The 17,649-nt window shown below is 35.8% G+C and overlaps 1 protein-coding gene across 1 annotated transcript in view; it reads right to left on the bottom strand.

Moving 5' to 3' along the window:
- ADGRG7 (adhesion G protein-coupled receptor G7) overlaps positions 1–17,649 on the bottom strand; it is a 79,068-nt gene that overhangs the window by 17,721 nt on the left and 43,698 nt on the right. The window contains exons 10-13 of the mRNA XM_043993484.1: positions 12,129–12,287; positions 10,144–10,256; positions 2,363–2,697; positions 1,108–1,189 (exon numbers count right to left, since the gene is read on the bottom strand). Coding sequence (XP_043849419.1) covers positions 1,108–1,189; positions 2,363–2,697; positions 10,144–10,256; positions 12,129–12,287 — 689 coding nt within the window. The remainder of the gene's footprint in view (positions 1–1,107; positions 1,190–2,362; positions 2,698–10,143; positions 10,257–12,128; positions 12,288–17,649) is intronic.

The following is a 17,649-nucleotide window of genomic DNA, read 5'->3' as shown; positions in this document are numbered from 1 at the left end:
TCTCTGTTGTGAATTCACCTTTCTGTTTTTATTCTAGTGATATGATTTTCTTATCTTTTCCCTGGGCAGGTTAACAAATGGTTTATTGATTTTGTTAATCCCTTTTTTAAAGATCCTAGTTTTATCCATTGTTTAGAATCTTTTATTTTTTAATTTCTGTATTTCTTCTGTAAAGAATTAATTGTGATTTGAGGTTTTTATGACCGCATCTTTTGGCTAGAATTTAAAAAACCCTGCCGTGGGCACTGGCCTGGGGCTCAGGCGCCATGCCTCTGCAATAGCATGGTGCTTCACCCACTGGTTGTAGCTGTCACCATGGCACTGGCAGCTCACATCATCACCACTCACTGATGCCTACATGGGCCTGGCAAAATTATAATGACTGGAATCCCAGTGAGGGCAGTCATGTGACAGTCAGGGCTGCCAGCCAATTAGCTTGGGGTTGTGTGTGGACAGCTTGGGGTCTGCTGGGAAGGAGAAGGGAGAAGTTTCACCATTCTGGCATGGAGCTGGAAAAAGGCAGGATGAAGCCGTGAGTTCTGTTGAGCCCTAGGTGGTGGTGTGATTCAGGTTGTATTGTTTACCTTCCCCCATTCTTTATTTTTTTTTCCTTTCCCTTAATTCTACTGATCTTGCTTGTGTTTTTAAGTTCATTCTTGTTAATAAACCCTGTTCTGTTTTTGAGGGAGGCTGTTGGTTTCCTTCCTTGCCCCAATACTGTGGTGAACCACCTAGCTAACACTCCCCAATTGGAATTTGGCTCCTATACTTCTCTAACTTATAAGAATTCTTCTTTTGTACATTTTTAGCATTTCTCCTCTTTATTTTCCAGTCTTTTTAATTTCTTGCTAGTTTATTGAATTTATAATTTTCTTGGTTTGTTTCTACTTTAATTTAAAAGTCCAAATTTATAAAATCATGGGATGATGATTCACTTTACAAAAAAAATTATTGTATAATTCATTTTTAAAGTATGTCCTGTGAATTTAAAATAAGTGATTTTTAAATATTTGATTTATACAATCTTTTCCCAAACAAATTAAGACATCAGTTCTATGTATTCAATTTCAATAGCAAAGAACAATTAAACATAAATGGTCAACTTACATTATCTCTTGTCGGTATCCTAATTCCCCTTTTAACGGGTAAATAATTCCCACTGTTAAAGACACTACTATAGCAGGTAATCCTGTTTGATAGAGAGACTAAAATTTAGTTAATTATATATCACCAAAAAATAATCATATAAGCCATAGAAAATCCTTCTTAAACTACATCAGAACCTTTTTAGTTGACCAGAATACACACAGTATTACTCTATGCTCTACTGGAAGTAGATGATTTATTGCTCTTCCTACTTTGTGCTAGCATCCAGAGTTATAACTAGTAATTTTAGTGCCCTAGAAAAATAACACAAAATATATCCTAAAAATAAACTTTTATTTTTCCCAAAGAAAAATTCATGTATAAAAGGAGGGAGACTTTTGAACACTAATGCCATAAGGCTGCTTCTGGAAATGCTATCCTGAGAAGTATGTGTGTGTGTGTGTGTGTGTGTGTGTGTGTGCACGTGTGTGTGTGTAGGGGGTGGTCAGGTCAGGGAGTTACTCACCTGTTCTATAGCCACTATAAGGAGGAAGCCTGCTATCTGGTGGGTTTATTATTTAACTTATTGTTGCTGAATAGTCACTAAGTTCAATTTCTAGTCTGCTAAAGGAATGCACTATGGTTAGACTCCTCTAACTGTTGGTGTCTTTGGGCAAAATACTCATCATCCCATTCTAGTTAAAGTTCTCTAAGCACTACATGCTTGACCATCCCCCTACTTCCTGCTTCCCAAATATTTGTTTTGGAAATGTCTCTTTTTTTTTTCTTTGTAACTCAGTATATCTTTGCATTATCAATACTCAGTAGGTCCCAATGCACCTTTTGTTGTTTGTTGTTGTTGTTCAGTTGTTTTAGTCATATTTGACTCTTTGTGACCTTATTTGGGGTTTTCTTGACAAAGATGAATCTTACTGACTTTAAGCCTGATACTCTATCCACTGCCCATCAATGTACCTTATGTTCAATTAAATTTAAAGCTATATGTCAATAGAATTATTTTCTATTGTTGGTATATTTCAAGTTTTTTTCTTAGTGTCAATCTGTTTTTTGTTTTGTTTTGAAATGTCCTCTTTAAGTGCTGTGCAGGGTATAACAAAATTTTTTAATTCTGGATTTGTTTTAATAAAACAAAAATTACAATTTTTAACAGAGATGGCTTGATAACATGAAATCCTTTAAGTTAATGGGCTGGGGTTTTTATGGTGATTTATAAAAGCAACCTCTGACAGAAGGCAGAACAGCACATAACACTTACCCCATCCAATTAGAGAGAGAAAGATGGTGAAATGTTCAGGGAGGGGCCTCATGGTTCTCAGCAGAAGAAAGTAGAGTTGGACAGCATTGAGTCCTGTCCAGGTAAATGTCACTAACAGAAAATAATGCAGTAAAGCAGCCATCACTGTGCATGTAAGATTTTCTGGAAATTCAATATCAAATTGAGGGATCACGTTGTCATCTTTTTCAGGGCTTTTCATCCTGATGCTATTTTTATTAGAGTTTTCTATTCCAAAGAGGAAGAGGATGTTGAAAATCAGCATAGATGTGCAGAGACTCACAAACACCCAGGTAATTGAAGTCTTTCTTAGCTTCCTATTGGGAGAGAACCCCAGAAAAAAATCATGGAGAAACAAAACATGATAAGAAAGGGATTTTCCTTCTATAATTCTTATCCTTAAAGAAATTATTTTGGGGAAAAGAAATATGTTGCATTTTTCTCCATTCTCAAAAAAAAAACCTTAATCACAGATGTACTCTTAATTGCTTTGTGTTTAAAAGACCTATCTTAGGAAGAACTCCAAATTGAGGTTGGGCTTTTTTTGGGGGGGGGGCGGGGACTGGGTGTTGGGCAGAGTGAGTCTGCAGCTCTGTGGCCCAGTGGATAGAGCATAAAAATTTGCTACATGTCTATCTCATCTTTTTTCCCTTAGTAAACATATGTCTCAAATAGCATTTTTATGATAATTCTCCTGCATAATCCTTAACTAATAATATGTTGCAACCTGCTTATGCCCACAATGTACCTGTTTGTTGTCCTTTAGAAACAATTGATTCCAAGTTTAATTTCCCAGGATCACTGAAAGAATACTGTTGTGGAAAAGATAAGCTAAAACATTTTTGCATTACATACACACACAGACACACACACAAACCAAAAAACAATGCCGCAAAGATTAAAAGGGAAAAATAGTTAACTGGGGAAAATATTTGCATCAAATTTCTCTAATAAAGATCTTATTTCCAGGATATAAAAGGAACTGATGCAAATTTATATTATTTGTTTCTTTTTTTATTTTATTTTTTACAGGCCAATGAGGGTTAAGTGACTTGCCCAGGGTCACACAGCTAGTAAGTGTCAAATGTCTAAGGTTGGATTTGAAGTCAGGTCCTCCTGAATCCAGGGCCAGTGCTTTATCCACTGTGCCATCTAGCTGCCTCTCAAATTTATATTAGAAAGCCAATCTTTGGCTAATATGACAAGAAAGGAAAATGTTGGATGTTGGAAGGGATGTGGGAAAACTGGGACACTAATCTACTGTTGGTAGAGTTGTGAACTGCTCCAACCATTCTGCAGAGTGATTTGGAACTATGTACAAAGGACTATAAAATTATGCATACTCTTTGGTCGACCAATACCACTACTAGGTCTGTATCTCAAAGACATCCATAAAAAAGTGAAAGGACCAATTTGTACAAAAATATTAATAGCAGCTCTTTTTGTGGTGGCTAAGAATTAGAAATCAAAGGGATGCCCATCAATTGGGAAATGGCTAAACAAACTATGGTATAGGATGGTGATGGAATATTATTGTGCTATAAGACATGACGAGCAGGATAATTTCAGAAAAACCTGGGAAGACTTAAAGTGGACAGAACCAATAGGACATTGTACACAGTAACAGCAATATTGTTTGATGAAAAACTGTAAATGACTTAGTTATTCTCAGCAATACAATGATCCAAGATAATCCTAAAGAACTAATGATGAAGCATACTATCCACGTCCAGAGAAAGAACTGATATTGTTTGAATATAGACTGAAGCATGCTATTTTTCACTGTTTCTTTCATTTTTTCTTTAATTTGAATCTTCTTCTACAAACTACTAATATGGAAATGTTTTACATAATTGCACATGTATAACCTATATTGGATTTCTTACTACCTCAGGGAGGGAGAGCAGGGAAGGGAAAGATAGAATTTGGAACGCAAAACCTTAAATAAGTTTGTTTTTTTTAAAGGGCCAATTTTCAGTTGATCAGTGGTTAAAGGAAATAAGCAGGAAGTTCTAAACAGAAGAAATCTACGTATTAATAATCATAAGAAAAATAATGTTCCAAAACACTGGTAATTAAAAAGATGTAAATTAAAGCAATTGTGATATTCAACCTCATCTCCATCATATTGACTAAGTTGACAAAAAAGGAAAATGACAAATGTTGGAGGACTATGGGAAAACAGATGTATTAATGCAGTGTGTGATAGAGCTGGAATTGGTCCAGCCCTTCTGGAAGACAATTTGGAGCTATACTGCAAAAGTTACTAAACCATGCATAGTGATGTGTGTGTGTATGTGTGTGTGTATACACACACAAACAAATTTAAATTATTCACAACTCCTCTTCTTGTAGTAGCAAATATCTGGAAACTAAAATAATACATTTCATTTGGGAATGGCTGAACAAAATATGGTATATGACTATAATGAAATACTATTGTACCAAAATAAATGGTGAAAAGCATAGTTCTAGAGGAACCTGGGAAGACTTATATGAATTGATGCAGAATGAAATGAGCAGAACCAGAACATTTTATACAATAACAACAATATCACTGAAATGAGCAACTGTAGAAGATTTATGAATTTTGATCAATTAATTGCTCATGATTCCAGAGTATTGACAACAAAGTATGGTACTCACCTCCTAACAAAGAAGTTGAGGCCTAAATATGCAAAATGTGACATGGATTTTTGGACAAGACTAATGTAGGAATTTGTTTTGCTTAACTATGTATATTTGTTAAGAGTTTTATTTTTCTGGGAGTAGGGTGAGGGAAAGAGAAAATAAGTGCCAGTTAATTGAAAAAATAATTAAAAGATGAGATTTGTTTTAGGGAGAAGCTTGTAGTCTTCATGAATACCCTCATACAATCTAGCCAGCTTTCCCCCTCCAATTTAATTCTACACTGAACTCATTGTCCAAGCTCAATGTCTGTTCAAGGTGGTTTATCCATCCAACTACATATCATAGTCAGAGCAATAGACATTATTCATTTACTTTGTTTTTTCTATGTAGATAGTTAGACTAAAATCTTTAGAGCAACAATTCTCAAACGTCTTGGTCTCAGGACCTCTTTATATGCTTAAAAATTATTGAAGGCCCCCTTTCCCAAAGAGCTTTTACTTATGTGAGTTATATGTATCAATATTTACTATATTATAAATGAAAACATCATTATTATTATAAAAATTATTTTGACCAAAATGGAAAACAAAAAATAATAGAAGTTATAAGTAAAACTAGAGGCTGGCTCTTTGAAAAGACTAATAAAATTGATAAGCTTTCCTAATTTTAAAAGAAGGCAGAAAAACAAATCAATAAAATAGCAAATGAGCAAGGTAAAAATCACATACACACAAAAAATTATGAAGAATAATCAGAGGGGCAGCTAGGTGGCGCAGTGGATAAAGCACTGGCCCTGGATTCAGAAGGACCTGAGTTCAAATGCGGCCTCAGACATTTGACACTTACCGACTGTGTGACCCTGGGCAAGTCACTTAACCCTCATTGCCCCACCAAAAAACCAAAAAAACCGAAAACGAACAAAAAAAGAACAATCAGAACATTTTGTGCACAGCTATATACTAAAAAGAAAAAAACTGAGAACACAAAAAGAAATAGAGGAATATCTTCAAAAATATAAAATATCCAAACTGTCAGAAGACCAGCTAGAGATCTTAACTAATCCAGTAACAGAAAGGGAAATAGAACTAGCTGCAAAGGAATTCCTAAAGAAAAATCTTGTGGTCCTGGTAGATGAGAGAATTCTATCGAATTTCAAAGAACATTTAATATTCATACTTACAAATTATTCTTAAAAACCTAAAACAAAGCAATCTACCAGAATCCTTTTATGAGACAAATATAATACTAATACCTAAACAGGGAAGGATAAGACACAGAAGGAAAAGTATAGGCCAAAAGCAATAACGGCTATTGATTTTTAAATTTTAAACAAAATCCTGTCAAACATATTATAGTGATTTATCTAAGAAATCATCCATTATGACCAAGTTTGATTTATGTCAGGAATATAAGGATGGTTCAGTACTAAGAAAAATATCAACATAATCATATTAAAAAACCAAGACAGCAAAACCCAGATGATTAAATTGATAGATGCATAAAAGATATAGAAATATATACAGAAAAATATATTTGATAATATAATACTCATGCTAAAAAAAACATACAAAGCATATGCATAGAGAGTCCTCTATTTAATATCACAAAAAGGCATCTGTCTAAAACCAAAAGCAAGCATCATATGCAGTGGAATACACTAAAGCCATTTATAATAAATATGGGAATGAAACAAAGATGGCTACTCCCATGCTATTGTTTGATATAGTTCTAGAAATGCTACGAGCAACAGCAATAAGACAAGAAAAAGAAACTAAAGGCATTAAAAATAGGCAAAGAACAGATAAAACTATCTCTATTTGCTGATGATATGATGGTATACTTAGAAAATCCTAGGGAATTAGCAAAGATAATTAATTGTGACAATAGCTTCAAAAAAGTTTCAGGCCACAAAATAAGCCCTCAAAAATCAACTACATTTCTATACAATAATAATAAACACTTGTTCAAGTTTTTCCCACAAAATGACTAATATGGAAATGTTTCACATGACTAAATATGTATAACATATTAGATGATTGCCATGTCAGGAAGGGGACATAGGAGAGAGGGATCAATAGAATTAAAACTCAATAATGAATGTTAAAAATTGTTTTTTGCATGTAATTGGGGGAAAATAATTTTAAAAATAATAATAAAACATAAGAAGCAATATTAGAGAGGGAAATCCCATTCAAAAAAACCTACAAAATGCATAAAATGCCTAGGGATCATTCTAATAAAGCATGTAGTTACACAGTGTACCTTAAAGAAATTAAGGACAATTTAAACAGCTGTAGAATTATTCAGTGCTCATGACTAGGTCATGTCAATATAATTAAAATGACAATGCCACCAAAGTTAATTTATACTTTTAATGCTATACCAATCAAATGACCAGTGGCGTATTTTACAGAACTTGATAAAATAATAACACAATTCATTTGGGGGTAGGGGAGATCTAGAGTATGAAAGGAAATGATGAAAAGACATGCAGACAAAGGAAGAATAGCACTTCCAGACCTCAAGCTATGTTATTAAGCAGTAGTCACCAAAAACATCTAATATTTATTTTTCAAAAAATAGTGAGATACGTCAATGGAACAGACTAGATAATAGGGAAAATCAGAAACAATGGAACTCAATAACCCAGTGTTTGTTCAACTGGAAACCATAAATTACCTAGGAAAACCCTCTTTATTTAATTAAAATCAACCTGACTAATGAGAAGATGTTTTATATAACTGCACATGTATGACATATTGAATTGCTGGATTTCATAGGGAGGGATGAGGATGGAGGGAAGAAGAAAATTTAAAACACAAAGTTTTAAAAAACCATTGTGAAAAGTAATGATGAGCAGGGGGAATTCAGAAAGACCTGGAAGGATTTACATGAACTGATGCTGACTGAGAGTAACAGCAGCATTATGTGATGAACAATGGTGACAGACTTGGCTCTTTTTAGCAATGCAATGGTCCAAAACAATTTCAAAGAACTTCATAATAGAAAATGTTCTCAACATTCAGTAAAAAGAACTGTGGTCTAGGAATGCAGATTGTACCATACTGTTTCTACTTTGGGGCTGGTTTTGTTTCCTTTTCATTCTTTTTTGAGGTATTCCCCTTGTGCTCTGATGCTTCTGTCACCATATGACTAATGCACAAATATGTTTAATGTGATTGCACATATATAACCTATATTAGATTGTTTTCTGTCCTGGGGAGGAAGGAAGGAAGGAAGGGTGGGAGAAAAATTTGGAACTGAAAATTCTATGAAAACAAGTGTTGAAAACTATCCTTATATGTAATTGGAAAATAATAAAATACTGAACAAAAAAAAATAATTAAAATCACTTGGAAAACTAGAAAGTTTCATTGTTTAGCTATTGTTAAAAATCTTGTCTGACTCTTCATGGCCCCTTTTGAAGTTTTCTTGGCAAAGATACTGGAGTGGTTTGACATTTCCTTTTCCAGCTCATTTTACACATGAGAAAAAGGAGGCAAATAGAGTCAAGTGACTGGCCCAGGGTCCCACAGCTAGTAAATGTCTGAAGTCAGATCTGAACTCAGGAAGACGAGTCTTCCTGACTTCAGACCCCACTATCCACTGCACCATCTAGCTGGAAAATAGTCTGGTAAAAATTGGGCTTAAACTAACACCTTATACAAACCATGTCACACAATTTATTCTAAATGCATATATGACCTTAATATTAAAGATCACATTATAGAAAGATTAAAAAAGAAATAGAACATATATTTCTTATGGCTATGTATGGAAGATGCATTCTTAACAAAATAAGGGATAGAGATAATTACAAAAGGTAAAATAGATAACTTTGATGACATGAAAGGGAAAAGCTACTGCATAGACAAAATCAATGCACCTAGGATAAGAAAGGAAATGGTTGAATGGGGGGGACCTTTTGTATCAAATTTCTCTGATAAGGGTTTGGTATCTAAAATATATAAATAAATATACCTACATATTTATCTATAAATACATAGATATATGAAAACATATATATATTCAAATAAATGTAGATTAAAAACTAATAGCTATTCCCCCAATAGATAGATGGTCAAAAGATATAAACAAAAAGTTTTCAAAATAAGAATTGCAAAATAATCACAGTCCCATGGATGAATTCTCCAAATCATTAATAATAAGAAATATGCAAATCACAAAACCCCTGAAGTTTCACCTTCACACCCTGCAAATTATCAAAGATGATAAAAATGGCAATAATCAAATTTTGGATTGGTTTTAGGATGATAGGCATATTAATACATTGTTGGTGGAGTTGTGAAATGGTATGAACATTTTGGAAAGCAATTTGTAATTATGCAAATAAAGTGACTAAAATGTTTATACCTTTTGAACCAGAGACTATTACTGGGCTTATGCCCCCAAGGAAGCTACTAATAAGAAAAAAATCTTCACATACACCAAAATATTTACACAGCATGTTTTGTGATAACAAAGAATTGGAAACAAAGTAGATGCCCATCAACTGGAGAATTGGAAAATGAATTGCAGTATATGAATGTAATGAAATATTACTGTGCTATGAGAAATGATGAATGAAATGAATACAGAAAAACATGAAAAGATTTACACAAACTGATGAAGAGTGCAGTGAGCAGAGCAAAGAAAAGAATATAAACAGTGACTTTTGTTCAGTCATTGCAGTCATGTTTAACTCTTCATGACCCTATTTGCGATTTTCTTTGGTTGGGGGGAAGAGGGAAATGGCAAAGATACTGAAATGGTTTGCCATTTCCTTTTCCATCTCATTTTACATATGAGTAAATTGAGGCAAACAGGGTTAAGTGACCTGCCTAGGATCATATAGTTATTGTCTGAGGTCAGATTTGTACTCAAAAAGATGAGTCTTCCTGATTCTAAGTCCAGCACTCTATCTACTCTACCACCTCACTGCACAATTTTATCTCTAGCTTCTATCTGATGTCTTTCTAGCTTGGAAAGACCTACCTAAGCTGACACCTGGTTGACATAGCTTTCAAGAATTTAACCCATAATTTACAAAATATATTGAGGGATTTTCTCCCTGCCCACATAGAATTAGAATATGTTCAGAATAAATCAGGTGAAGCCCTTTTCCCTCTTACCTGGTAGTAATTTGAAAGATAATTGTAAGAGCCAAACCAGCAATGGATAATCCACAACCAATGTTAGATATGATATTTAGAGAGTCAGGATATTTGTAATTGTTATCAAAACTCTGGAAAACAGTTGGAAAATCACATTTTAAAAACTTTCCCAAGTAATGTTTATGAGAAATCAATTAATTTCAACTGCACTTAATCCTCATTCATGTGGATACTTAGTATTTTCCATTTTCTTCTTTCCTTATATCATCTCTAAACCAAGTTCTCACCTTCCAAAGACAGGTTTTTACTAGAAGTCACGATTGTCCAGTTATTCTGATCCAAGTAATAACCTAAATGACTCATTCAGACCTTTCTCTGTCCAAATACCTTTAGTCTGAGTTCAATCCAGGTGAACTCTGAGTGAACAGACTACTTGGAATCAGAAAGGCCTGACTCACTGCTCATTGTGTTATTATGGACAAGTCCCTTAGCAAATCTGAGCCTTGGTTTCTTCATCTGTAAATGAAGATAATAATAACTGTAGTATCTGACTCACAGGCATTTTGAAAGACACAAATAAGATAATGTATGCAAAGCAAATTACAGATCTTGTGAGTGTCCCAAAAACCTTTCTATAGTTTTTAACTCTTGTATAAATGACGTTATTTATTACTTAGGTGAAATTAACATGCAAAATCTCCATTTTATTTTGTGATGTAGAGACATATAAAAATGAGACACCTCTTCCTTAATGCAATTCACATAATTCGAAGTGGAGGATTTTAAGCAATTTTCTTGATCATTCAATTGGAGGGGGAGAGAACAAGGTTGTCTGAGGGAAGACTAAAAACATTCTAGATATTTTATCAGAGCATCAAATTCTCTCTTTGCCAAACTTAGGGATGCAATTCAATAAAGACCTCTGAAGCTACTCTATTTTTGACCCTTAAAATAATCCACCTTGGGGCAGCTAGATGGTGGAGTGGATAGAGCACTGGCCCAGGATTCAGGAGGACCTGAGTTCAAACCCGGCCGCAGACCCTTGACACTTACTAGCTGTGTGACCCTGGACAAGTCATTTAACCCAAATTGCCTAACAAAAAAAATTAAAATAAAAAAAAAATTAAAATAATCCACCTCAGGCATGTCCCTTAACCTCCCTGGGCCTCAGTTACCTTATATGTAAAAGAGGGAGCTGGACCAAATGGACGCTGAGATCTCTTCCATCTCTATATCTATCTATGATGCTAAGACCCTATGATATGATGGACTAGAAAGGATGATCTCTTCAGATTTATAGTTTCAGTGAGTGCTAAAATTTAGAATTCTGTGAGAAGCAGAGATTCACCCTACTCAGTTCTATACAAAGTCAGCTTTCTAGAATGTGATAGAGATTTGTTTCAATAAGCTGCAGTTTCATAGGCGTGGATACCCCCTTCCACCAAAGCAGATGTAGCTTTCTTATGACTTAGTAGATAAGACCTAGGGAGCTTCCTAAGACACAAAATAGGGAAGTGGCATGCCCAAGGTCACATGGGTAAGTGTCAGAGCATATGAAACCATGTTATTCTGACTTCAAGTCCAGCACTTTATCTATTTTTTTAAAATTCCACACCACTCATAAATTGACTAATTTTATTTAGCCCTTTCAGTCATGTCTGATTCTTTGTGACCCCATTCGGGGGTTTCTTGGCAAAGATTCCTGAATGGTTTGCCATTTCCTTCTCTCCCTAATTTTCAGATGGCAAAACTGAGGCAGAGTTAAGTGACTTGCCCAGGGTCATACAGCTAATAAGTATCTGATGCCAGATTTGACTTCAGGCCTGGTGCTCTGTGCACTATGGCACCACCTAGCTGTCCCAATTTATTGAAATGCATGATGTTAATTTGCTGATATGGATTAGTCTATGAAGAGAAGCTGGACTCCACCATGACAGTAAACCAGATTGAATGAATAAAATTAGCAGACCATAATATTCAAAAAGGCAGAGGAAGGTTCTTACCATTAATACAGCAAAATTCGTGGTGTGGTTGCATTGGCATCCAAGGAACTGAGAGTTGTTGCTAGGTTTCTTTTTACATCCGTAGGTGTCCCAATCACTCTTTGTAACGTTCCAAAAGACACAGGCATAGGAACGCAGCTGGAATTGCAACTTATCGTACTGTAAATGGAATAGGGAACACAGTGGCAAAAGATGAACTTTGGGAATTGGGAAATTTGAATTAGGAAGAGAGAAAGTAAGCCTGCTGAAATGGATTATATTTCTAAAGGTATTTTTTTAGAGATCCCTTATTTTTTAAACGAATTTTATTATTATTTTTAATTTAAATGAGCATATAGTATGTACTACTGTTAAGGGCTAAAATTCTAGCTAAACTGTCTAAACTATTTAATGAGTGGTCGCCAATAAATTATAAGCTTTAGCAAGAGTTAGGCTTTTAAGCATTTATTAAGGAGAATAAGAATTTGGTAAAGAGAAAGAAAGGCCTAGATTCCTATCTATTAAAGGGAGAGCACATTTCTAGCTCCGCTGTCCGCCAGAGTCCAAAAGCAAGAGCCCGAGACTGAGCGCCAGTCTCTTCCCCTCCTCCTCCCACTAGTCCGCGTCACTTCCTGACTCCTGGTCTTGCCCTCAAAGACGTTCCCTTCATGGGCAGAACTCCTCTACAGTAAGTATCCAGCAGGTGGCGTTATTCCAATCGTTACACTACCTAGTAACATTTCACTGAAAGGAAAAGAAGAGCAGGCTTAACTCAAATCAGTTTTGCTGTTGACTAATCTAACAAGAGATCTGGGAAGTGGGAGCAGGGAAAATTAAAAGGTGAACATAGTTAAAATGAGTTTGAGGGGTTTATCCATGGATTTTCTTTTTTTCTGATAATAAACATTTTATTTAAAGTTTTGAGTTCCAAATTTTATCCCTCCTTCCCTGAAGAGGTAAGCAATCAGATAAATGTTATACATGTACAATTATGTAAATCATTATCATATTAGTCATTTCGTATAAGAAAACTTGAATACAAGAGAAAAAATGAAAGTGAAAAATAGCATACTTCAGTCTGTGTTCCATCAATATCAGTTCTTTCTTTGGAGGTGGATAGTATGTTTCACCAATAGCCCTTTGGGATTGTCTTGGATCATTGTATTGCTGAGAATAATTAAGTCACTCACAGTTCTTCATCAAACAATATTGATGTCTCTGTGCACAATGTTCTCTTGGTTCTGTTCTCTTCACTATACATCAGTTTATCCATGGATTTTCAAAGGCAGGTTATCACACAAATGGCACAGTTGTGCTGGATCTAGTGTCAGGAGGACCTGAGTTCAAATCCAGTCATACATTTGCTAGCTGTGTGATATTAGGCCAGTCACTTAACCTGCCTCAGTTCCCACATCTATCAAATGGGAATAATAATAGTATATACCTCCCAGGGTTGTTGTGAGGTTTATCTAATATTTCTAAACTATTAAATAATATTGTAAAATAATAGCTATAATTTTAATATGTTTGTAACCCCTGTCCCAAAGTCCATTGGTATGGGATTCTCTGTTCATGGATGGAGATGAATGCCTTCCCGTGTGTAAGGGGTGGAGTAGAGTTGGTGGAGAGTGAGAGAGATCTAGTCCTTTTCAGACTTCTTTTGGACTTTTCAAGCTTCAAGGCTACTTCAGGACCCTTCAAGCCTTGAGTCACTTCAGGCACTTCTGGCTTCCAGCTTCAGGAGAGAAGGTGGAAGAGGCCAACCCCACATGAAGTTGCTAAAGGAAAAGACTCGGGGAAAACATGATGGAGACTTCCAGCTTCTCTCTTATTGGCTTCTTCTCATCAGCAATAGCAGATCATGTATTTTCTACATATTCTTCCTTATTCATTCATTCACCATGAAATGTGAATACATTTTTCCTTCCTAGCCATATTTACTCCTGCCCTACAGCCCTGGGCTTCTGATTGGTGAGCATTCACCACATCAATCTTTGATTCAGACATACTGGGCCCTTCCCCACAGACATTAAACCCTCCCTCTGCCTCACCTTCCCCCTTTCCAACTCAAGATCTGAAAACAGTAATCACATGAATGCTACCAAAACACCTCTTCCTGGTCCCCGATCCCTTGTATGTTACCTCCCTCTATAAGAATGATGGAGCAGCTGGGGGGCACAGTGGATAGAACACTAAATTTGTATTTAACAAAACTGTTCCCCAAAATGTTATTTTCTTTTTGTCTTTATTATAGTATTTTATCATACAGAACTTTTTTGTCATTTTTATGTAACCAAATCCACATATGATGTCCAGTAACTTATTCCCCCTATTTAATAGATAGGATGGAATGTTCTCCACAACTGATTTAAGCATGTTATTTCATTTTATTCTAATTTCTTATAGTTCTTTTCTAGGTTTTTTATGATTCAGCTAGAATTTTTAGGCTGAGGTGGAAATCTAAATGTATTCTACACCATATCTCTATGGAGTTTCCCATAACTTATTAAATATTGAGTCCTTTCCTCATTTTTTTTTATTTTTCTCATGTCTGTATTGAGAAATAGCACCATGTAGTCAATGTAGAGTTAGGCTTGGAGCCTGGATGAACTGGGGGTTAAGTTCCTGCCACTGACAGATACTGGTATAGTGTGATACAAGTCAAATCCCTCAACCTCTCTCCTTCCAGGCATCTCTAAAGTCCATAAGTTGCTGATCTGTACCATCTTCCTCACTGGGGGCTCCCTAAACCAATGAAATCACTGAACTAGACCAAAACATTTCTCTATGCCTTTGGTTTCATTTCTATTTATTCTAATAAGGTATAATTTATTCTATTTTATTGTCATGTTCCATTTCTTTGTCCTTCATCTCTGCTTCTGACTTTCCAGACTTTGCTGCTACCATTCATTCTTCAGCCACCATCTCACCCTGGAACTTTGCTCAGCCATGCTGGTCCCCCTTTTTCTATTGCTGGGATCCTCCTTGGGCTTCCATTAGAGGAAGGGGCTCAAGCTAGCCAATCCTTATTCTCCTCCTGGATGTGTTTCTTACTTCAACTCATGCCTTGACATGAGTAATATCCCTCTCAGCCCCCATTGATTTTTAGCTCCTTTTTGTGTGTTGCATCTCCTCATTAGAATGTAAGCTCCTTGTTGTCAGCTACTGTCTTTCTTTTTGCTTATATTTATATCCTCAGCACTTAGCAAAGTGTCTGGCACATAGTAAGTGTTTAAGAAATGCTTACTGCCTTGTCTATTTTTTTTTGGCTGAAATATCAGATAGCTTTGATAACTTGTTGTTCAGTCATTTTAGCTATGTCTGACTCTTCCTGTCCCCTTTTGGAGTTTTCTTGGCCGAGATGCTGGAGTGGTTTACCATTTTCTTCTCCAACTTAATTTATATGAGGAAACTGGGGCAAATAGGGTTAAATGATTTACCTGGGTCACACGGCTAGTAAATGTCTTAGGCCAGATTTGACCTCACAATGAGTCTTCGTGACTGCAGTCCTAGCACTCTGTTTAAGTTATGAAAGAAGTCCCCTTTCATCAGTTTTTCTCCCCAATCTACCACTGATATTATTGTTCATTTGTTTGTCTAATAAATTGTTTTATCTAGCTCTACAAACAAATTCATTGTGATTTGGATTGGTGTCACACTAAACCTGCACATAAATTTAAAGAATATTATTATTATTTTGTTAGGGGTAGCTAGGCACTGTAGTAGATAGAATAAAGGGCCTAGAGTCAGGAAGACCTGAGTTCAAATGTGACTGGGCAAGTCACTTAACCCTGTTTGCTTCAGTTTCCTCTTCTTTAAAATGAGCTAGAGAAGGAAATGGCAAAGTATTCCAGTATCTTTGCCAAGAATATACTTTAAATGGGGTCACAAAGAATGAGACAAAAAACAACAATAACCAGCAACAGAATGTTATTTTGATTCAAACCATCCATAAACACTGAATTTCCTTCCATTTACTTAGATTTTCCTTGATTTCTTTAAATGCAGACTTATAACTAGCTTAATAAAGGTTACATATATCTACGTAACTTAGTTGCCAGATATTTAATTTTTGTTGTTATAAATGGGTTTTTTTAAAAAGGATTTTTAAAAATGTTTCACTCACCTCTTCAGCCTTAAACCTATTGGTTGTCACTTTATTGTCTCACTAGCCATCACCCTAAAAACCCAAATTTCTACTACTCTGAGTTTGCAAATTCTTACCCTTGGCTAATCTCTACTGTTAGATTTCTCTGTTCCCTGTGCTAGGGCTGCTGAAAGTCACTAGGAAAAAAACTACAATCGCTATTTCCCCCTCAGAGGGTTTTCCACTTCTACTACGCCTCCTTCAATCTGTGCTTCATATCATTCCTGACAGAGTAATTTTTCTTACGCATAGGTCTGCTCACAAATCTTGTCTCCCTATTCCTCCCAAGTACCGTTATAATTACTTTGTCTAACATTCAAGGGCCTCTACAACTTGGCTCCTCCCTATGTTTCCAGTCTTGTCCCATTTCCCTCCCCTAGATGTATTTTATGTTCCTCCCATATTTACTCCTCTTCCCAGTTTTCCTCTTACTGTGGATGCCACCATCCTCCACACTCGAAATCTATGTGTCATCCTTGAATTTTCATTGATATTCACCTTGTCACATCCAGCCTCTTCTCAAATCTTGTTGTTTTTATCTTCATAACATTTAACCTTATATGCCCCCTTCTCTCCACTCAGAATCACCACCCTGGTATAGGACTCAACTATTTCAATAGCCTTCTAATTGGTCTTCCTTCTCAAATGGCCAAGAAGCCTGCTCTATTTTACTAGGTACAAAAGATAGAAGTACTAGTAGTAGTGGCCACCAGGTGGTACAGTGGATAGAGTGTTGGGCCTTGAGAGAGGGAGACTCACCTTCCTGAGTTCAAATATGACCTCAGACATTTACTAGCTGTATGACCCTGGGCAAGTCACTTAACTGTTTGCTTCAGTTTCCTCATCTGTAAAATGACCTGGAGGAGGAAATGGCAAACCACTACGGTATCTTTGACAAGAAAACCCCAAATGGTATCACAAAGAGTCAGATACAACTGAAGCACAACACTAATAGTTAGTAGTGGTGGTAGTAATGGTAGTAGTGGTAGTAGTAGTAGTAGCAGCAGCAGCAGCAGTAGTAGTAGACCAGTAGTAGTAGTAGTAGTAGTAGTAGTAGTAGTAGTAGTAGTAGTAGTAGTAGTAGTAGTAGTAGTAGTAGTAGTAATTCTTATTTAATACTAATAATACCTATAGAGCTTTAGGGTTTGCAAAGTACTTTACAAGTATTATCCTACCTTATCTTCACAACAACCTTGAGGGTGGGGGGTAGGTGCTTTTTATCCCCATTCTACAAGTGAAGAAACTAAGCCACAGGGAGATTACCTGATTTTCCTAGGATCATATAGCTAGTAAGTGTCTGAGGCTAGATTTGAACTCACATCTTTACAATTCCAGGTCCAATACTCTGTCTACCTGCCTGCCTGCCTGCCTGCCTGCCTGCCTTCCTTCCTTTGT

This window comes from Dromiciops gliroides, chromosome 3 (assembly GCF_019393635.1).
Source record: "Dromiciops gliroides isolate mDroGli1 chromosome 3, mDroGli1.pri, whole genome shotgun sequence".
Lineage (NCBI taxonomy): Eukaryota > Metazoa > Chordata > Mammalia > Microbiotheria > Microbiotheriidae > Dromiciops > Dromiciops gliroides.
Note: the sequence above shows the minus strand (reverse complement) of the source record. Positions and strands in the feature narration are given on the sequence as shown.